General features: G+C 43.8%; 1 protein-coding gene across 1 annotated transcript in view; it reads left to right on the forward strand.

Annotated features, from left to right (window-relative positions):
* adam11 (ADAM metallopeptidase domain 11) overlaps positions 1-22,473 on the forward strand; it is a 168,576-nt gene that overhangs the window by 61,600 nt on the left and 84,503 nt on the right. The window contains exons 7-11 of the mRNA XM_078222950.1: positions 8,943-9,012; positions 13,043-13,110; positions 15,405-15,479; positions 17,335-17,406; positions 20,468-20,634. Coding sequence (XP_078079076.1) covers positions 8,943-9,012; positions 13,043-13,110; positions 15,405-15,479; positions 17,335-17,406; positions 20,468-20,634 — 452 coding nt within the window. The remainder of the gene's footprint in view (positions 1-8,942; positions 9,013-13,042; positions 13,111-15,404; positions 15,480-17,334; positions 17,407-20,467; positions 20,635-22,473) is intronic.

Below are 22,473 nucleotides of genomic sequence, written 5' to 3' on the forward strand. Positions count from 1 at the left end.
TTCCCATTTTATCATCGTAACCGTGGTTCAACTTACTAACTGATATGAGTCTCCTGGATGCACTATAAATAAATCAAGGTGTATGATGAACCATTGTAAACTCAGTCACATCAATGTCATAGCTCATATTTACTGCAGTGTTGGCTTGGCAATGAACGAACACAATAATTGGGTTACTGCAGTGCAGACAGACGGGATTACATTTCATAAGAATTGCAACGCTCAGACTCTGTCATGATCTTTTTGTGAAATAGAAATATTGTTGACTGTTCAGGGAGAAAACTAAGAGCAGTTAATCTTGTTAGTAATCTCTGAAAGGGTAATTTGTATTAATGACTTCAAATATCTGCAGATGTAACACGGATGCTAATAATGGCTGTAATACCTCAAGCACTTGGAAGGAGAAAGGGGCTTATTTTTGGCTTGCAAGTGCCCCAATTTAGATTACACATACAATCCCTACAGTGCAGAAGGAGGCCATTTGGCCCATCAAGTCTGTCAGAGCACCTTACCCTTTCCCCATAACCCCACACATTCACCATGGCTAACCCATCGAACTTGCACATCTTGGGACACTAAGGGGCAATTTAGCATGGCCTTTTGGACTGTGGGAGGAAACTGGAGCACTCGGAGAAAAACCCACACAGACACGGGGAGAACGTGCAGACTCCACACAGACGATCACCTGAGGGTGGGATTGAACCCAGGTCTCTGGCGTTGCGTCCCTGGCACAGTGTTAATCACTGTGCCGCCCATATACGCCCACACACCATGGGTGCAAATGGGATGCAACAGGCCAGAAATTTTCACTGGAAATAATTTCTGCCAGAGAGCTTCTAGTTTTGGAGCTTGTTTGAGTTCCCTGATGTGCTTGGGGTAAGTATTTGGAGCTCCAGTCCAAAGCATGCAGGAGCTTCAGTTATTGTAAATGGGGCATGAGGAAAGGCTCCTTTTGATCTCTCATCCCCTGGACTGTGCTGCCAACGTAAAGGTGGAAATCCTTCTTGCTGAACTCTTGACAAATGGACTCTGACAATGCATTCCAGATGTGGACTAAAATCCTCAATTATAACTGTTAGATGTGATAGCAACATGGCATTGTAATATAAAGGTGTTTGGCAGAACAAGGGTTAATGTGGGACTGGAGGATATTACCACTCATGGTATGATGCAGAGAGTCACATGCTAGTAGACTCTGGGAGTAGAGTCTGGAAGGAGCCATCATGGAGGCAGCATTCGCCCATGCCAGTACCTGGGATATGTACATAGTTATGGTTTAACAATAAATGGTTTATGTTTAAACACACAAGTCTCAAGACCTCTCACTGGGAGAGCAAGTGACCCTTTACAACAATAACCTTGCAGCCACTGTGTTCATCTTTAACTTCAGCTCCCCAATTGGATAAGGGCACCCAAAATAATCACCTCATCACCTAGGCCCACAAACATTTTCAACTGAATAGATATATCGAGCTTTTCCTGTAGGAAGCAAGCCAAACAATTAATGTACTCTCTCACTCATCCTCCACCCCCACAAAGTCCCATCTCACATGCCCATTTTATATTGTACCAATTACACTCATCCCAGTGTAGTTATTCCAAGACCCAAGTACCCACATCTCTAGGTTGTTATCAGCAGTTAAGAAATTACTGATATATCTCTAATATCTATCTCTAATATCCGCAGCTCCCCAACCAGGAAGAGGCCGGTACTTGTTCAGTCTCTGCCACTAATGCTGTGTAGTCCAGTGCTAGAGAATGATTGCGGACTTTGATCAAAGCTCACGACACTTTCTTGATATAGAGACCGGCACCCTTGCACAACTCTTCACAGACGCCAGAAAGTGCATTTCTACCAGAAGTGTCCAATAGTAAAAACTGACCAATGATCGGATTTGACACCTGCTAGCTGAGACACATTATGAACTGTTGTCAATTTGTCCTGAATTCACATTTATGCCCATTGTGTACAAAATAGAGTCATGACCCTATTGCATTGAGGTATCAAAACAAATTCAGAAGATGCTGGTAATTCTGAAATAAAAACAGAAAATGCCCATAAATACTCAGCAGGTCAGGCAGCTTCTGCAGAGCTTCTACAGAGCATTGGGGAATTATTGATCTCTAGAACGAGTTACTAGTACCTGCAAGTGAAGTTAGATCTCCTCCATGCATTGAAAAGGAAGCTGGATAAGTTTCAGTTCATCTGAGAACGTAGCTGAGGCAAGAGAAATTGTGGTACAAATCACATTGGTTTCCTGTTGGACTGCAGGAGTCATAGAATCATAGAATCCCTACAATGCAGAAAGAGGGCATTCGGCCCATCGAGTCTGCACCAACCACAATCCCACCCAGACCCTATTCCCGTAACACCATGTATTTACCCGGCTAGTCTTCCTAACACTAATGGGCAATTTAGCATGGCCAATCAACCTACCTGCATATCTTTGGACTGTGGGAGAAAACCGGAGCACCCGAAGGAAACCCACGCAGATACGGGGAGAACATGCAAACTCCACCTGAAGAGACAGTCACCTGAGGCTGGAATTGAACCTGGGTCCCTGGCGCTGTAAGGCAGCACCGCTAACCACTGCCACCGCACTGCTCCTTAATGTCGTAATGGAATTTCCTGGGTATTTTTATATCTCTGCCTCAATTAGCATTCAATCTATTTCTCTTTTTTATTTGTGCCTCTTCTGGGGATTACGTGGTTGTGTGAGAGGGTTGAATGGTGGTGGGATGGGTTTAAATGCAGCCTGTTATTTTATACCATTTGAAACTGGATAAATTTGATGGAGCAACTTGCCTTGTCGTGTCATTTTCCATACACATAATCTGTTGGGATAGACATCACCTCGTTAGCATTGATGGTCATGCTAATCTACATTGCCTTAATGCAGCTTGCTTTCCAGTGGAGTAATTTGCAGTGCAGGTCTTTACCCTGTTGTTGACAGCATTAAGGAAACGCGAGGTGATGCCATGTCAGAAGTAAGATGACACCAGTTCTTTTCCAGCATTTTAAATCCATTCCCTGTCACTTAGACCTGAAGGTTTTGAATTGAAGGAGAGAAATTTGTCAAAATGGGAATGGCCGGTGTGACTATGATGGAACGAACCGTGATTCTGCTAATTGTACAGATGAGTGCACCTATCCAATGACTTCCAGGAGCTGATCGAGTGAGGCAGTGTTGAGAGAAAATATGGTTCTTAATGAGATTAAGTTCCTTCCTCCTTGAGCAATTTATATTTTATAGCTTCTAATGGATCGTATTCAACCGTGCTGACTTTTAAGTTTAAATCAATGAAAGTGGCTATTGTTACAGTGAGCAAACAGACTAATAGAATGGGCACCTTACTAAAAAAGGTGAATGGTTAGCATTTGCTGGAATTACTAGTCTGTAACGAAAGCTATAACACAGACAAATCAGCATCAAGTGGTGTGATTGCCTGTACATGTTTTTAACCACTTTCCACTGTTATATAATTTCTTTGAAACCATCTCTGTAATTAAATGTTTAATACTGGCTTTCTGCACCTTGTAAGAAGCTAAGCAAGATGAAAATGCAGTCTCCTCCTCTTGACTTTGGCTGTGACTCACAGGGGACTCACAGGTGGTTACCACTGCTGCCTCATAGCGCCAGGGACCCGGGTTCGATTCCAGCCTTGGGTGACTGTCTGTGTGAAGTTTGGCCATTCTCCCCATGTCTGCGTGGGTGCTCCGGTTTCCTCCCACAGTCCAAAGATGTGCTGGTTGATTAATCATGATAAATTGCCCCTTAGTGGCAGGGGGACTAGCGCAGGTAAATACATGGGGTTACGGGGATCGGGCTTGGATGGGGTTGTGGTCAGTGCAGACCCGATGGGCTGAACAGCCTCCTTCTGCACTGTACGGATTCAGTGACTCAGCTGGGAGCAACTCATGCCTCTGAGCCAGAAGGCTGTAGGTTCAAGCCCCACTCCTCCTCAATATTACCCTGTCAACCAACATCATGAAAATGGATCATCTCTGTGGGACCTTGCAATGTGCAATAATGACTCCTGTGTTCCCTACGTAACAGCAGTGATTACACTTCAGACACACTTCAGCAAAATGCTCCGGAGGCTGGAAATCTGTAATAAAAACAGCGAATGCAGGGAATACTCAAGGGGTCAGGCAGCATCTGTGGAGAGAGAAACAGAGTTCATGTTTCCAGTCATTGACCATTCAAGGTTTCTCAATTATTTTTCCACTTTACTGTGTGCTTGAGAAACCTGGACATTAAATAAAAATCTGTGGAAGAAAATAGTGGCCTTTCAAATGAGGATGCCAAGACAAATGCTTAAAAATTCCATAGACCATAAAACAAATAGAGGTGCTTGAAATTGCAGGGGCAAGAAGATCTCGAAAAAGTGACACCCAGAAAAGGAAACATCAGTACTTCCGCTGTTTGTTCAAAGCTGTAAAGCTACAGAGATCTCGTCTGGAGGGAAAAGTGCAGAAAGCGGGTAAACCTAGATGTAGTTGAACGACAGACGTCACAGAGTGGTTACAGATGAGCTACAATGGATTTGAGAAGATGGTGAAGGACAGCCAAATGTGACATACCATGACCGAGATCTCCTCGTTGGAGTAGCTATAAACAGCAGCAGATCAGGTTGCGGCAAGCTGAGTCATATACACTAATGAAGTAACAGGGATGACCCAATCGGCCTTGGAATGTTCCAGGAGAAGGGGGAGAAACATCAACCAGGGCTCTCACTGCTGATTACTATAATCAGTGAGGGGGGGGCATAGGAAGTGGGTTAAGGATGGAAAGGACAGGAGACACGGTTGAGCAGAATGCTGTAGGATAAACTGTGGGTGACAGAACTCCGGCCAAAGTGGAGTTTGTTTAGGGTGGAGCTTTGAATACTGGGCAGAGCTCACCTTGTGAGGTAACAAAATATGGATTGAGGTTCAAAAAGTGGAATGTTCAGAGGTGAAGGGGTGGAAGTACATAGCCCTGCTGATCTGATTCACCCTGAGTGAACACCCAGAGAGAGAAATTGATGAGAGGGCGCAAACCTTGGTGCCGTCTCTTTGCAGATGTGCAACATGGTGAGACTGTCATGGAAGGACAATTGCTCTTGCAACCAATTCACACTGCATTAGCCCCAATTCCACAAGCATCTGACAGGGGATAGGGTGCTGAGCCCCTTCACAAGTTGCCGGAAGATTCGTGTCTACGTCTTGGAATTCTTTTTCCATCGTTTGTTTTTTGCCAGTTGCTTTTCAGTCTCTACTCCTCCTTCACATCAGATTCAGTATATTTTCTAAACAACTCTTCTCCATTGCAAACACATTCCTTTTTTTAACAATGTACTTGGATTTAGACGTAGGGGTGAATTTTACTGTCCCGCCCACCAGGGGAATCGGGATGAGTGTGGGGCGAACCATGGAAAGGTCTGTTCACCGTGGGTGGGATTTTCTGGTTTTGGGGCGAGCGAAGCTGGAAATTCCAGCCCGTAGTGTCAGGCACAGTATCAGTTAAACATCCGTCCTAGAATGTCCATGATTTTCAATGGTGACAAGTATTCTCAATAAGTGAAGCATGTGGTTCTCAGCCACGAGATTTTATATTGGTGCTTCGGTTCTTTTGACTTTAATTACAACAGACCCATCCCTAACATTTCAATGTTTCATTTAAAAACGTCAAACGAAATTAGATTTCATCATGTGTGGATGTTGCAGCACTCAATGTCAACACAAGAATCACAAAGAAAGATCTACTCCCTAACAGGAACTTTGGAGTCTTTGCAAATCCACCCAATTCTATACTCGGTGGCACAGGCAGTCACAGGTACATTCTGGTCTCTTTGTGGCTCTTGGCTTCTCATTGCAATTGCTTCCTGTAATGATACCAACCCCCACACTGCCTGGTTCTCCACTCTCTGGGTGAAGAAGCAAGTATGGGTACAGAATGCATGCGTTTGATGGTGTCGGTATAGCCAGTGAACACCCAGAAGGGAAAAGTACGGCCTACAAGTAGAGGATTGGAATATTCCAGCAATGTGATACATTGGCGACACGGTGGCACAGTGGTTAGCACTGCTGCCCTACAGTGCCAGGGACACGGGTTCAATTCCCAGCTTGGGTCAGTGCCCGTGTGGAGTTTGCACATTCTCCCCGTGTCTGCGTGGGTTTCCTCCAGGTGCTCCGGTTTCCTCCCACAGTCCAAAGACGTGCGAGCTAGGTGGATTTCCCACGCTAAATCGCCCCTTAGTGTCAGGGGGATAAGCTAGGGTAAATGCATTAGGTTATGAGGATAGGGCCTGGGTGGGATTGTGGTCAGTGCAGACTCGATGGGATGAATGGTCTCCTTCTGCACTGTAGAATTCTATCTATCTATCATCAGTTGTTTCGGCAAGCTGGAACAAATGTTAAAAAGTCTGAAAAGTAAATGCATCATTATTTTATTACTTTGCACTTGATAGGAGCAAACTAAAGAAGGGGAAGGGTTAGTACTGAGAGTGCAAAGTAATCTTTCACATTATGTATGGTTTTTTCTTTTAAAAAATTTAACCCCCTTCATCTTTCCTTTTCAGCATTACTAAGCTCTGTATTATAATTTTGGTATATTGTCTGCTGGGCTTTATGATACTGATATATAATATAAAGACCCTGCAACATCGCAGTGAACATGAGATTCCCTATATAACCCCCCTTCTCCTGCCCTCTGCCAGAGATGGTTTCACTCCTGTTTTATGCTGACTCATGTTATATTTAGATGCACGGGTCTGAAAATTATGCTGAGTAATATCATATAAGTGCTTAGCACAACGAATCAAATTGCTTTGCTACATTAAACGAAGTGTTAAGTAATGGCTTGGCTACATTTCAATCAATTATGATTGTGCTCTGCCAACCCGAACTGTTGCCAACAGAACATTACTTGCTTATGCCTGAGTACTGCTGGTAATTTTCAGTAAGTTATATCAGAACTTTGCCTGGTAAAAGAAAGTCCTGGGCGGAATTTTACACTCCCATCAAGGCAGGTTCTGAGGCGGGTTGACGGAGGCGGGGGGGGAAAGGGTTTAAAATTGAATGAACAGGATTCCCCCTGGGAACCCGTCCACCCAAAGCCTGATGCAATTTCACGTCTGGGTGGGCAGGGCCTTAAGTGACCTTATCCTGCCCAGCCTCAATGTTTAGGCTGGCGGGAGCAAGTACAGGTAGGGTTTACTGACATTTTTACTTTTCCTAATCTCAGGCACGAAAGTGTGGGTGGGGCGGGGGAGGAGGGATGCCTCACTCTGAAGCCTTCCTCACTCTGAAGGTTCCCTCAGAGTTGAGGCACACCCTCCCCGGTCTTCCCAGCAATACTGTAAGCCTCCTTGTGACACTAATAAATAAAACTTTAAAAAACTTAATAAAATAAATACAATTCCTCTCATCAGTTTGCTTGTAATCTGAGATGATGTAATGCAGAGTTAGAGAGAAATGGTTCAGGTGGCCAAAATATACAGAAGTGCCAATGGGGTGGTAATGCTGTTGATGTGGTGTACATGGATAAAATGCCAGTTTTGTGAACAAAATTAGAACTCCTGGAATAGAAGGGACATCAACAACACTGACATGAAATTGGCTAAGTGACAGGAAACGAGGAGTAGTGTTGTTTTTCTTGGATTGGGGGCAGGTTCATAGTGGAGTTCCCTAGGAGTCAGTGTTAAGATGCCAGCTGTTCCTGATGTACATTAATGTCTTTAACCTTGGTGTAAAGAGCACAGTCTGAAAATTTGCAGATGATGCAAAAATTTTAAGCATTGAGGTTTGAGGAGGAAAGTGATAAACTTCAGGAGGACTTGGGACAGACTGGTAGAATGGGTGAGAAGTGGCAGATCAAATTTAATGCAGAGGAGTGTGAATGATTCATCTAGTAGGAAAAAAGTGGAGACAATGGAAGACAAATGGTACAATACTAAAGGGTTTAGGAGCAGATGGAGCTGGGTGTATTTGTGTATAAATCATTGATGGTGGTAGGACAGATGCCAGGCGGTGAGGGGAGGGGATGTGTGTGTATGTGGGGAGGGGTGGTCCTCAAGAGCTCCATGGTGGGGGAAGTGGGTAGAGGGGGGTGAGGAGTCTTCATTTTTTTACCGGAGATTGGGGTGCTCTTTTTAAAGGGCATCACAATCTCTGGAAAGCCAACAATACTGGGTCTTTCCATCCCTGCCCCATTGGTGTGAGCCACGCCTCCTAGATTTATTTTCTTAAAGCTGGACAATTTGGGGAGAAGAGCCAGCAAGCGGCACAACCCTTTTCTCTCCTTGAAGAAAAAAACGGAAAATCCTGCCCATCATCCTTTCCTGGAAGAAAATAGTTCAACACAGTTTGAGGCTAGTGTAATATTCAATGTATGAAGAACATCCAGTGGTGATGTCCTTTGAAGACCTTGTGGTAATATATGAAATGGTGCAAATCTCATTGTCATAAGAGCAAACACCAAGTTTTTCCAATTACTCTTAAATCTTTCTGATAGTATTTGGAAAACAGTTAATGCAATTACGATTTGCCCTGATCAATTTCTCGGTTCAACCTGTGCCAATTTTATCCCAGTATATAAATTTCTTTATTCTGGATGCTTCTTACTAAGTGTTGTTTTGCTGTTGTCTTCAGATGCTTGCCTACGATTGTATTACTGTTTCACTTGTGTCACTGCAGTGGAAAGATGAGGGAAATAGTAGGGAAACAGTATCCTCTTCCATTACATTACATCGCGCAGAAAATGACTGTTGCAATCTAATAATGGCTTGCTCTGCACCATTTAGCACTCGCATGCATTGTATTGTTGGACTGTATGAATGTATAATCACATAAAGAGAGATCTTCTCAAACTGGCTCCTGAAATGTATTCGGATTCATCAGGTTGTAGGTTAATTTAATATGTTCCGATATAATGTTGCTGTTCTCTTCTTACATACAGCATGAACAACAACCTCATATTGCATACAGATCTCCTGGTCTTGATATCCCAGTGGGATGTACATCATCTGGTAAGGAATGCTCCTTCATCTATTATGTACTACACGCTATTTGAGTCAGTCTTCTGATAGGAAGGGGAAGAATGCAAGTTGACCATTGTCGTATTTCAGTTTTAATGAGACTCCGAACTGTTTGCCCTGGAGTTGTTTCAGTCTCGTAGCCCAACTCCCTCAGACTAAGAAGAATTTTCCACATGGAGTGTTGGGTACAGCAAATTCTTGGTTATGCTGAGGAAACTAGCCGCTTAACAGGGAGTTACATTGCAGCGGACCCAGGACAGGGTGCTGCTCTGCCTTTGAGGGGGAGAGGGGAAGCAATTGGACTGTCAAGGGCCCCATCGTAATAGGCAGGGCATCGCAGTTAAACCACCACAACTGAAGCCCAAGCTCAGCTGACACTACAACTGACACCATGACCTTCAGACCAGCTTTTATAAAGAAAGGGAGCTGTCACTTTGAGCTATACATCTTTGTTCAGACACAATAACCAAAACTGACCCAAAAATTTAATGATTACAATCTAAAGCCTAAGAACAACTGTTGTCGATTTACAATCTATTATTGTTGTTAGTTTTTTTTGAAAAGCATTATCTGCATACTGAAAGTTTAAGTTATTAGTGTCATAGATCGGCTTACATTAACACTGCAATGAAGTGAAAATCCCCTAGTCACTAGACTCTGGCGCCTGTTCGGGTACACTGAGGGAGAATTTAGCATGGCCACTGCATCTAACCAGCACATCTTTCAGACTGTGGGAGGAAACCGGAGCACCCGGAGGAAACCCACACAGACACGGGGAGAACGTTCAGACTCCGCATAGACAGTGACCCAAGCTGGGAATCGAACCTGGGTCCCTGGCGCTGTGAGGCAGCAGTGCTAACCACTGTGCCACCCCCACCTTTTAAAAAAGGTGACCCACATTTTTTTTTAAAAATTGGGCTGTCCAAAATTCTGCCTCCCAGAGAATTGGTGGGGTTCCAATGCACTGGTGCTGGGATGATTTGACTTGAGGGTGGCTGAATGAAGGATTTATCTTTTAATGAGATGGTGTTGGAGGCCCCTGTAATCAACGGTGCCCAACAATGCTGAACTCTGCCAGTCTGGCAGTAGAGTGCTGGACAACAGAGCTTATTGTGGTTGGAGACAGACAAATGGGCTAGCATAGTAGGACACGCCACACGCCAAAGCTATTACAGTGAATAGCTTAATTTGATTTGTTTCTTCATTCACTTTTCCATATAGATTTAGGAAGATTGAATAGTTATTATATAACAGAAGCTAGCCCAGAAGATGGAGACTGTGCTGTAACATTAGTAACAACTGTGTTGATGGATTTATATGCAATTCTTTTGAGTCTGCTATCTTAACAAAGGTAATATACATTTAAAAGAAATAGATTAATAGTTCACAGTGGATGGAGAAGTTTCATATAAATGTTTTAACATGTTTATCCTGATTTCAACTGCTCGAGTTATAAATCATCCTTTTTTCTTGCAGTGTAGCCATCCTGCAAAAGCTGGAACAGCCAAACCATGGACTCATTCCAGCTGCAAAATAAAAAATAAACTTAGTTTTGAATCATTCCTGGATCCAAACTTTTTATTTTCTCCCCATATTGGAATGCCAGTTCTGCCTCCACCCAACCTACCAATCAAAGCAGTGATGAGCAGTGATCAGCTTCTTGAGGTTCCACTGTGTTGATGTTAACCAAGTGGAATGATTTGATATGAGGGTGACTCTCATGAAGGATTCACCTCTAATGAGTTGGTATTGGAGGTCCCTGCTGCCAACAGCATCCAACAATGTAAACTCTGCCAGTCTGGTCGCTGTTCCAAATCCCGCCACTGGAGGCAGCATCAAACCACTGGTGACAGACTACATTCACCTTGACCCTGGGGTCTTCGTCATTCTGGGGGCTGGCAGACAGTTGCACAATGTACAACAGTGCTGAGAAAATTACGCAGCAGTTAATTTCCTATCACGTCTTGTGGTAGATCTTGATTTTGTGCGCTGTTGTAAAATGAGTGACAGTGAATCATAAGAACATAAGAACTAGGAGCAGGAGTGGGCCATCTGGCTCCTCGAGCCTGCTACACCATTCAATAAGATCATGGCTGAACTTTTCGTGGACTCAGCTCCACTTACCCACCCGGTCACCATAACCCTTAATTCCTTTACTGTTCAAAAATATATTTATCCTTGCCTTAAAAACATTCAGTGAGGTAGCCTCAACTGCTTCACTGGGCAGGGAATTCCACAGATTCACAACCCTTTGTGTGAAGAAGTTATAGAATCATAGAAATCCTACAGTACAGAAAGAGGCCATTTGGCCCATCGAGCCTGCACCAACCAGAATCCCACCCAGCCCCTACCCCCATATCCCTACATATTTACCCACTAACCCCTCTAACCTACGCATCTCAGGACACTAAGGGGCAATTTTAGCATGGCCAATCAACCTAACCCGCACATCTTTGGACTGTGGGAGGAAACCGGAGCACCCGGAGGAAACCCACGCAGACACAAGGAGAATGTGCAAACTCCACACAGACAGTGACCCAAGCCGGGAATCGAACCCGGGTGCCTGGAGCTGTGAAGCAGCAGCGCTAACCACTGTGCTACCGTGCCGCCCCAAGTTCCTCCTCAACTCAGTCCTAAATCTGCTCCCCTTCATTTTGCGGCCATGCCCCCTAGTTCTAGTTTCACCCGCCAGTGGAAACAACTTCCCTGCTTCTATCTTATCTATTCCCTTCCTAACTTTTATTTCTGTTGAGTTCAGTGTGTTATGTTGCGGCTGTTATGATGGCATCAGGAGATTTCCGACTTTATTGGGAACAAAATGCATTTATTGATAAGAGAAACTTGGTAAAGGACGGTTGCAGCTCTAGGCTGCCCTGGAGCAGTGCTCCAGTCCTTACATGCTTAGTACATGGCTTTTAGAAGATTCTGCCTGAGAGAGGACTCCACCCTCTGGTGTGATCACTCACTCTCAGTTTCCATTGGTTCCTCGAGTTAAGTGCCCCTCTTCTGCTGTGCTGTCTTAAAGAGACAGACATCACATAGACAACAGAACAGACTGGAAAATTGCTTTCACTCTTTTTAAACTTGCGACATTCTGTTTACCTCAACAAACTTATTCTGATAGAGAAAATACTTCCTATAATATTTAATTCTCACCGACTCTTTTTCCTAAACCATTTTAACTCTCTGGGCACAGTTGTGTTTCTCATTTTCACTCATGGAAATTTTAATGCCATCTTCCAAGCACACAAGAAAATGATGGATGGAGAGGGGAAGCTATATGAGGGAAAAACATCAAGGGGAGGCAGTGGTGTAGTAGTATTGTCACTGGACTAGTAATTCGGAGACCCAGTGATTCTGCTCTGGGAACCCAGGTTCGAATCCTGCCTGGGCAGATGATGAAATTTGAATGCAATGAAAATCTGGATTAAAAGTTTAATGAAACCATTGTCAATTGTAAAAACCCATCTGTGACACTAATGTCCTTTAGGGAAGGGAATCTGCTGTCTTTACCTAGTCTGGCCTATATGTGACTCCAGAGCTACAGCAATGTGATTGGCTCTTAAATGCTCTCTGAAATGGAGCCAATCAGTTGGTAGGCAGGCAGGACCGGAAAATCTCTTTGCATTCACCTAATGATTGATTTTCTGTTTATTGACCTAACAATGTATTTCTACCAATGTGCTGTGCTGCTCGACTCTAATGCAGTCGGTGCTGGACCTCTTGGAGCCATTGGGCACATTTGTTTTACTCTCCACTTGCAGTGAGAGGACCTCATCGCATTTTCGTCGATGAATCCAGTTCTGAAGAGTAACGTGGCCGGAACTTTACCGTCCTGCCCGCCACTGGAATCAGAGCTGACGAGGGGCGGCCAATGGCAAGGTCCGTTGACCTCGGGTGGGATTTTACAGCTTTGGGACGAGTGAGACCATAAACTCCCGCCCATGAACGCGATTATGCGATGTTTCACAGAGCGGATGTATTTTTTGTTAATAAATTCTTTCACTGTGAATATTTTCAGGGTGCTTTACTGACGACATGCAACAGATCTCGCCTGAAAAAGTGTTACGGGCACGAACCAAACGGCAGGTGAGCATTAAAACCTTCCTCCTTATTTAGGTACCGTGCCCTAAGAGGGCACTGACAACCATGGACTTCCATTGGAATTGTCCATGATTAGGCTGGAATTTAGAAAAATGAGAGGGGATCTCATTGAAATGTGTAAAGTTCTGACGGGGGCTGATGGATGCAGGGATGATGTTTCCCCTGGTGGTTTGGGAGGGGGGTGGGGGGGGGGGTGCAGTGGGGGTCGGGGGGGGGTGCAGTGGGGGTGGCACACGTGTCGAGAGCAAGGGATTACAGTCTCAGGATACAAGGTAGCCCATTTAGGACTGAGCTGAGGAGAAATTTCATCCCTCAGGGTGGTGAACCTGTGGAATTCTCCACCACAGAAGGCTGTGGGGAGCCAGTCACTGAATACATTTAAGAATGGAATGATGGATTTCTAGACTCTAAGAGCATCAAGGGGGAGAGAGCGGGAGTGTGGCACTAAGGTAGAGAATCAGTCTGTATCACATTGAATAGTAGAGTAAGCTCGATTGGCTTGCTTCTGCTTCTATTTTCTCCATTTATATGTTTGGCAATGTACTGCAGTGGTTTGCCATTATCCTAGAATCATAGAATCCCTACAGTGCAGAAGGAGGTAATTCAGCCCATCAAATTTGCAGTGACAGAGTAGCTTAGCCAGGCCCTATCCCCGTAACCCCACGTATTTACTCTGCTAATCCACCTAACCTGCACACCTTTGGATTTTGGGAGGGAACTGGAGCACCCAGAGGAAACCCATGTAGATGCAGTGAGAACGTGCAGACTCCACGCACACAGTCACTCAAGGCTGGAATAGAACCCGAGTCTCTGGCGCTGTGAGGCAGCAGTGCTAACCACTGTGCTGCCCATTATCTTCTGTAGTATGACTGACCAGGAAAGTATCCCACTCATACTAAGTTTACCTGTTGATATATTTCTGGCCTGGTGTTTTGGAAAGGCCTGTTTAGGGCACTGGCAATGTTATTCACCAGGAAGGCTGCAGCATCGAGAATAAATCTTTCCAATTGCCCAGTCTACCCAATTCAGCCGTGCAGATTGAAAGGTGCTCTGGCAGTCACCACTGAGGAAAGGCTGGGCCAATGAACCTCTCTCTAGTTTTGTATTTTAATTGGTTGCAAAGTTCCTTATTAAATCTGAATTTTGTAATGTCAGACTTTCACACACTCCACAGTTGCCCAACTGATTGCTCTGAGTTTAGCTTTTGTAATGCCAGTCTTCAAAGTTGTACACCTCCTCAACTTAATATTGGTCAATTCCTTCCTGGCTTCCTTGTGTGATGCTACTATGCCATTAAGGCATGTATTTTATTCCTGTTTCTCTGCTGTTTTTTTTGTATTGTTGCCGTGATGTCTGTTGAAGGCATATAATGGGCCTTTTTGTTTATTTTTAATCTGGGCCTAATGGAATGTCCTGGAGTTTTATGACCCTTTGAATTGTTGTGGGATGATTGATGGAGAGGTCAAGATCAGGTGGTTCCTTCACACAGGAATCCAAGGATTCACTTTCAGTTTTAATTAGAAGCTGTTGGACTCCAGACTGAAAAGCAGTTTGTTTCTGCATCTCTCCCTGGTATTAAAAATTCTGTTGGCTAGTTGGTCTTTCTTGCCTTTCTGGGGTGAAACTTTTGCTGTTGGTGTTTTGCTGGCTAGAGGCAATCAGTGGCTTTATTTCTACCTTGAGGTTTGCTGGGAGTTCCAGAACGGAGAAGCCAGAGTTTCAATTCTCCATCCAAAGGACCAATTCTGCACTCTCTCCTTTCCTTCTCTATGTATAGTATGCTTAGCCTATATAGTGTGCAAGAAACAATACTCTTCACTGAATACTAATACATGGGACAATAATAAATCAAATCACAGCAGGTGTTTCAGAGTTGCAAAATCACATGAGCATACATATTTTCTATGCTAAACCGAAACTGGGGTGTATTTTGATAAGAATGTTGTGTTGGAACAATACATTGAGATGTTAAGGTTTATATAATATCATGGTTGTTTTTTTTGTTTGTAATTGGTGAAAGTTCTTGCTAAGTTTCTTTCTATGCATTAACTATATTCTTAAATGAACTTTGTTTGATAAAAGCTCCCTAGTGGGTCATTTGGATCATACCTGGAGTGAAACATTTTATGCTCAAATTCAAAGTGCAACGTTTATGACGTAGGCTGACTTCATAAAACACTTTGGAGTTTCTGATCTGGATTATAACACCTGCAAGTCCCCTTAAACTAATGGGCAGACTTTAACATTTTGGATTTCTTTTAATTCTCCGCTATTTGTAGGTACGTCGAGGCCCTCACACTGTCCTGAGAGAAACCAAGTACATTGAGCTGATGGTGGTCAATGATTACACCCTGGTACGTCAACTGTGTTTAATTTTGAGTTACTTTGTAGTGCACTGCTGTAGTTTTCGGAACAGTTGCAGACTGTCTTCAGATAATAGTTATCCTATTAGTGGTGTGAGACAGGACCTCTGGCGACTGGTAATCATTTATCTCCTTTGGTTGAACAGTGGCTGTTTTAAACCAAAGTAACATGGAAAGTGCAACTAATGATAATAACTGACAGCGCTCGGTGCATTTATTTGACTTTCTATTTTTCACTCTTTCAATAGTCGCATTAACTAACCCCTGTCAGTGAAATGTCCCTCTAACATTCACCCACTTATTGCAGCAATGGCTATTTCTTGGCTGTCTACTACACTAGATAAGTTTGTGTTGATATTTGCTGCCAATCCCATCATTAATTATCCATAAAGGTTAAAAAAACATAGAAACTAAAAGTAGCAGTAGGCCATTCAGCCTTTCAAACCTGCCATTCAATTCATACAGGTCTTGGTAACTAATTATCTAGAAATTAATCCACATCCAAACATTTTAACATGTCGCAAGTAATACATATTAGAATTAAATCTCATAACCTGAATAAATGTGATGAAGTGGAGGTTTCACTTTGGATGACAAAAAGCACAAGATTGGACCTGTTTTGAAAAATTGGGGTAAAGTTACCCATTTCTCGGTATATATTTTTTAAAAATTGAATCTAACACCTTTTAAAACATGCTTGTGTCCTTGTGCCCAAAACAATAGTGCAGAGGGAGGCCATTTGGCCCATCGGGTCTGCACCGACTCTCCAAAAGAGCATTTTACCCAGCCCAACCTCGCACTCTATCCCCATAACCCTGTGCATTTACCATGGCTAATCCACCTAGCCTACACATCTTTGGATTGTGGGAGGAAACCAGAGCACCCAGACAGGTGGAGAACATGCAAACTCCAGTACCCAAGGCTGGAAACGAACCCAGATCCCTGGTACTGAGAAGCACAGTAAGAAGTTTAACAACACCAGGTTAAAGTCCAACAGGTTTATTTGGTAGCAAAAGCCACACAAGCTTTCGGAGCTCCAAGCCCCTTTTTCAGGTGAGTGGGAATTCTGTTCACAAACAGGGAGAAGCAGCAGTGCTACTGTACTGCCCTGGTATATCCGTAGTGGAAGAATTCCTGAGTGGACTGTCAGTCCGTTATGAATGCTCTTTCCATGGCTAGCAAGTTGGATTTGAATCTAGAGCTTCTGGGCCAGAGGCAGAGACGCTACCACTCTGCCACAGGAACTCCTACACTGTAAGTAAGACACCGAGAAAACTGTGCAGTCCACACTTGCGTACAGTGATGAGTTTTGCTCATTAAGGTTTAAGGGTGACATTTGCACCTTGAAGATAGAGCAGAGTGCTATGACTGTTGACAAAGGATTAAATTACAAAACAAGATTGGGAAATTTTAGTGTCTTCGGCATTGAAAGCAGATTTCTATGCAGAATCCCATAGATGATCTCAATGATGGTATTAATCAGCTAAATCCAGAAGAGTATTCAGTGCAAACCATGTGCTGGTTCAAAGTATACACATCTGCACTTTGCAATATGGGCACTGAATTATGGTGAGGAGCAAGAATCGGGATAGTGTGCTTGCATCTGTGATAGAGAGAATTTTGTTCTCAATATTAAACCCTGACTTATTGCCTGAAACATTGACGGCTTTTTTAAAAAATGGCAAACACTCTGGTACTTATTTATCTCTTACTGTAAATCAAGTACTTTAATATTACAAAAATGAAAATTATTGATAAACTAATGCTCATATCTGGTTTAGTGATTTATTCTGCTCATTTTCCTTGTATTTCACTTGCATTATTACGCAATCTTCTTTCTGAACAGTTCACAAAGCAACGCTCTTCTGTCACCCTGACGAGCAATTTTGCTAAATCCGTCGTGAATCTCGCCGACGCTGTAAGTACTTCAATTTGACTCACTGCCCTCCTGTGTAATGGCCATTTATCAAATTCAGTACTTGGAAAAGACAATAGGGTTGCTCTGTTGGTCACTGCCTGGAATTCTCTGGCCATTCACACCGGCGGGATCTCCCGGCCCCGCTGACTGCGTATTCCCGCTGTGGGTTTCCCAGCACAGTGGGGTGGAATCACTGGGAAATCCCATTGACAGCGGCGAGACCAGATGATCCTGATGAGTGGCGTGCCACCATTGAGAGTGAGAATCCTGCCCAGTGTCTGGCTAGGGGTCCTAACCATCTGACTGTGAACCCGACTGCCCCACTTTCCGAGTGCTTTTTACCCTCTGTGCCTAGTATTGTGGAGGCATCAGATATCAGTTAGTCGGGTCTTCAGTCAATTTCTATCAGCAATGAAGTAACTCGACTCAATCCCTGAACCCATTCAATGACATGTCCTTCAACGTGGCAAAAGATAGTAACCCGCTACTTTGGCATGAAGTAACACAGTACAGGTTTGTGTTCTCAAGACATCAGGAGTATCGGATGGTTACAGTCTTTTCCCAGGCCAGTAGAGATCATGACATTAGCCACTGACCAGATTTGCTAATTAGGGATCTGAAATATGGTCAATTGCATTTCTAATTACAGGTACCGGACCCCTTTTCCATTGTTGCAAAATCCAGAAGGGCCCAAAAGTCAGCTACATTTGAAGCTGGCAGCCCGGGTAGCAATTTGAATCAGATTCTTTTATTCTTTATTTTTCGTACTTTAAGTATACGATAGGCCTAGAACGCAAAATTCGTAAAATCCCCAAATCTGACACACGTCCAGTCCTGGGTTTCCCGGATACAGGATCGGGTGGGTACCTGTAGTAAATAAAAAATGAGTAATAAATAGTGTCCTTTGGCATGTGATCTCCATACCCATATTCACATGGTGTATGAATGTGCGTATGTTGGTAAAATGAAGATCAAATGTCATATCAAGCCCAAGATGGGGTGCAATGCCTTATTGTGTCAGCTTGGATCTTCTTTGTCTCTCTTGTGGGGACCATGATTGGATTTAGTTCGATTTTAAATTTGGTTTTTGGAGCAAGTACAGAATAGATTTGGTTTTGCTTCGTCCATTCTGAGCATTGGTTTTGTAACTTTAAGAAATCCTCTCAAATTCTCTGTGTAGTGAATAATGACACCATTTTCTCTGCTTCAGGTGCAGGACTGACTGCTACCCACCTCTCTCTCTTCATCACTTAGATTCTTGTAGGCAAACTTATTTCTGTCAAGCTCAGCGATATTTTAGAAAACCGAGTATCTTACTATGCACTCTTTTTCAAAGTACATCTCCCTGGCAATGCGAATCATGTGGGCCTTGTAACCAGGTAGAAATGCAAATTAGCTATCCTCTAGATGCCCTCCCAACTCCATTCTATCTTGGAATTAAATAGACAATTTAAACCATAACCGTTTGTAAAACATTCCCAACTGATGGATGGGAAAGGTTTGGAGGGATATGGGCCAAATCCAAGCAAATGGGATGAGTTCAGTTTAGGAAACCTGGTTGGCATGGATGAATTGGGCCAAAAGACCTGTTTCCGTGCTGTATATCTCTATGACTTTGACTCTATAATGGAGTAAAAAAAGTTTTAAAATGATAAGCTATGCTTTTTGATCACTGTGTGTTCTTTATCTCCTTTGTTTTGGAATCATGAGAGATGGTCGTTATGCACAAATGAGAAACATTTTAAATGTGCCAGCTAGAGGAAAGCTAAACTTAAATAGGTCCCAGGTTCAAAGGCTGGTCAGTGTTGGATCAGGCTGACCTGTACCAAAACAACAATAACATTGGGACAATTTACCACTGTGTACCTGAGCTGTACAGAGGCAAAAGTCATCCAGGTTCTTTCATCTGACCTCAGGTTTACATGCCTAGGACGTTTTGTGTGTAGGTAACAAGTCATCACAGCACTCAGCTTAGAATGGCTCCATGTCATTGTGTGAATCTTCCACCCAAAGAATGACTAGTTGTATATCAAAGGACAGTCAGTCTGTGCGAAACTAATCTTCAGCCCAAACCCAAAGAGGACAGAAAGATCAAAAAAACGTTGTAAGTAACGTCATGGCAGATATGTTGGTGTTCGATGTGTGAATCATAGAATCCCTACAGTGCAAAGGAGCCATTCGGCCCATCGAGCCTGCACTGACAACAATCCCACCTCGGCCCTACCCTCTGTAATTCCACATATTTACCCTAGTTAATCCCCCTGACACTAAGGGGCTGTTTAGCATGGTCAATTCACCTAACCTGCACATCTTTGGAGTGTTGCAGGAAACCCACCCAGACACGGGGAGAACGTGCAAACTCCACACAGACAGTCACCCGAGGCCGGACTTGAACCTGGGTCCCTGGTACTATGAGGCAGCAGTGCTAACCACTGTGCCTCTCTGCTGCCCCTGCCCGCTCAAATGTATGAAAGCACAGTGCGAGCTTGAGTATGTACCCCAGTTCCCTTTTTAGTGAGTTCCAGGTCGCAGCACTCTGTCAGGGTAAGATGCCGAGAAGGAAGGAAATTTTGAGTGAGGCACTGGGCTGATTTTGGGCATTTCCTACTGAGTCAAACGATTATCAGCTGATAAAAGGTATGTGATTGAGTGAACTTGGAGCAATGGCGAGACAGTCGGCCTTTAAATTGGAGCGGGTAGAATCTTTTTGGGCAAACGCATATTCCCAAAACTTTCTCAGATAAAAATATGATTAAAATGAACCATGTTAAAGGGAGAGATTGTTAGAGAATTCATAATCCGTCTCTCTCGTACCATAAACTCCCGGCCCCAAGACCGGAAAATCCCGCCAGAAGTCAACAGATCTTTGCGTGGTCAGTGTCCCGCCCGCTACGGTTCCCATGGCGAGCGGGCCAGTAAAATTCCGCCCACAGACTTTGGTCCATAACTCAAATCGCACGTGAGCAGCACTTGTGTGTGAGAAACATATTTTTGATGGGGTGAGATGTGTGTCTGGTTTCAGCTGCATTTGGTTTGCTCATGTTTTCATTTCATGCTTTAGATTTTTAAGGAACAATTGAATACGCGGATTGTGCTGGTTGCTATGGAAACTTGGGCATCTGGTGACAAAATGGAAATCAATGAAAATCCACTGGTGACGCTGAGAGATTTCATGAAGTACAGAAGAAACTCTGTCAGAGAGCACAGCGACGCCTCTCACATGCTTTCGTAAGTCGCATCAGGTCTTGTGGGTTTTAATTTTGTAAAGAAAAAAGAACGTCACAAAGTACTTCTTGCGTTGAGTGTAGTTTTGAATGCTGGTAGAGATCTTTAAATTACTCTTCTGCTGACAAAAATGAAGTCCTCTTGTTTATTAAACATTAACACAAACGTACATATGAACATACAAAATAAGAACAGAAACAGGCCATTCTGCCCCTCGAGCCTGCTCCGCCATTAAATAAGATTATGGTTGATCTGTTTGTGTTTCAAATCCCATCTCCCCCCAATAACCTTTGATTCCTGGCCTAACCAGAATCTTTCTTCCCCCACCTTAACGATATTCGCTGACCCTCAACCCCATCTTCTGAGGCAGAGAGTTCCAAAGTCACACAACCCTCTGAGAGGAAAGAGTGTCCCCTCATCTCTGAACTAAAAGGGCAACCACTAATTTTAAGACATTGCCCCCTTGTTCTGGACTCACTCACAAGAGAAAACGTCCTTTCTACATACACCGTTCAGAATCTTATATACTTCGATCAAGTCATCCCTCACTCTTCTAGACTCCAGTAGAAACAAGCCCAGCCTGTTCAACCTATCCACATAAGAACAACCCATTTATTCCAGATATCAATCTAGTAAACCTCACAGTCGTAGAATTATAGGCCGGAAACCCACGCAGACATGGGGAGAATGTGCAAACTCCGCACAGAGAGTCACCCGAGGCTGGAATTGAACCTGGGTCCCTGGCACTGTGAGGCAGCAGTGCTAACCACTGTGCCACCGTGCCGCCCTTAACACAGTATTCGAAATGCGGTCGCACCAGTGTCCTGGATAACTGAAGCTTAACATCCTTACTTTTATGTTCAATTCCCCTCATAATGAAAGCTAGCATTCCATAATGCTAGCTTTATGCTAGCATAATGGGCGGCATGGTAGCACAGTGGCTAGCACTGCTGCTTCACAGCTACAGGGACCTGGGTTCGATTCCCGGCTTGGGTCACTGTCTGTGTGGAGTTTGCACATTCTCCTTGTGTCTGCGTGGGTTTCCTCCGGGTGCTCCGGTTTCCTCCCACAGTCCAAAGATGTGTGGGTTAGGTTGATTGGCCACGCTAAAAATTGCCCCTTAGTGTCCTGAGATGTGTAAGTTAGAGGGATTAGTGGGTAAACATGTAGGGATATGGGGGGTAGGGCCTGGGTGGGATTGTGGTCGGTGCAGACTCGATGGGCCAAATGGCCTCTTTCTGCACTAATCTATCTAATAAGCCTTCTTAATTACTTGTTGTACCTGCATTCTGACTTTGTGACTAGAACAATTCGAGCTCTCTGCACCTCAGAATTCTGCAGCCATTTTAAATTTAAGTAATACTCTGCTTTTTATTCTTCTTGACGTAATGAACAATTTCACATTTTCCCACATTTATTCTCCATCTGCCAGATTGTTGCCCACTCACTCCTGGAGTAAAATAATTTACTCCACCAGTCACATCCTGCCGGTCAGAAAAAGACCTATTTGTGCATACTCTGTTTTCTGCCAGCCAGCCAATCTTCTATCTGTGATAAAAGAGGTACCGCTATTTGACCACATTATCACAGCTCCTTAGTTTCTTCAGACTGGGTAACTTTAGAACCAACTTCCATCACCATGGTGCGACCCAGCCAAGTAGGCAATAAAAGCAAGAGATAAAATACTGCAGATGTTGGAAATCTGAAATATAAACAGAAAATTCTGGGAACACCCAGCAGGCCAAGCAGGGTCAATGGAGATAGAGATCATGGTCGGAATTTTACGGCCTTGCTCGGGTGAGATCGGTAATTCCCACCTGAGGTCAATGGAGATTTCCATTG

Source organism: Mustelus asterias, chromosome 11 (assembly GCF_964213995.1).
Source record: "Mustelus asterias chromosome 11, sMusAst1.hap1.1, whole genome shotgun sequence".
NCBI classification, from domain to species: Eukaryota; Metazoa; Chordata; class Chondrichthyes; order Carcharhiniformes; family Triakidae; genus Mustelus; species Mustelus asterias.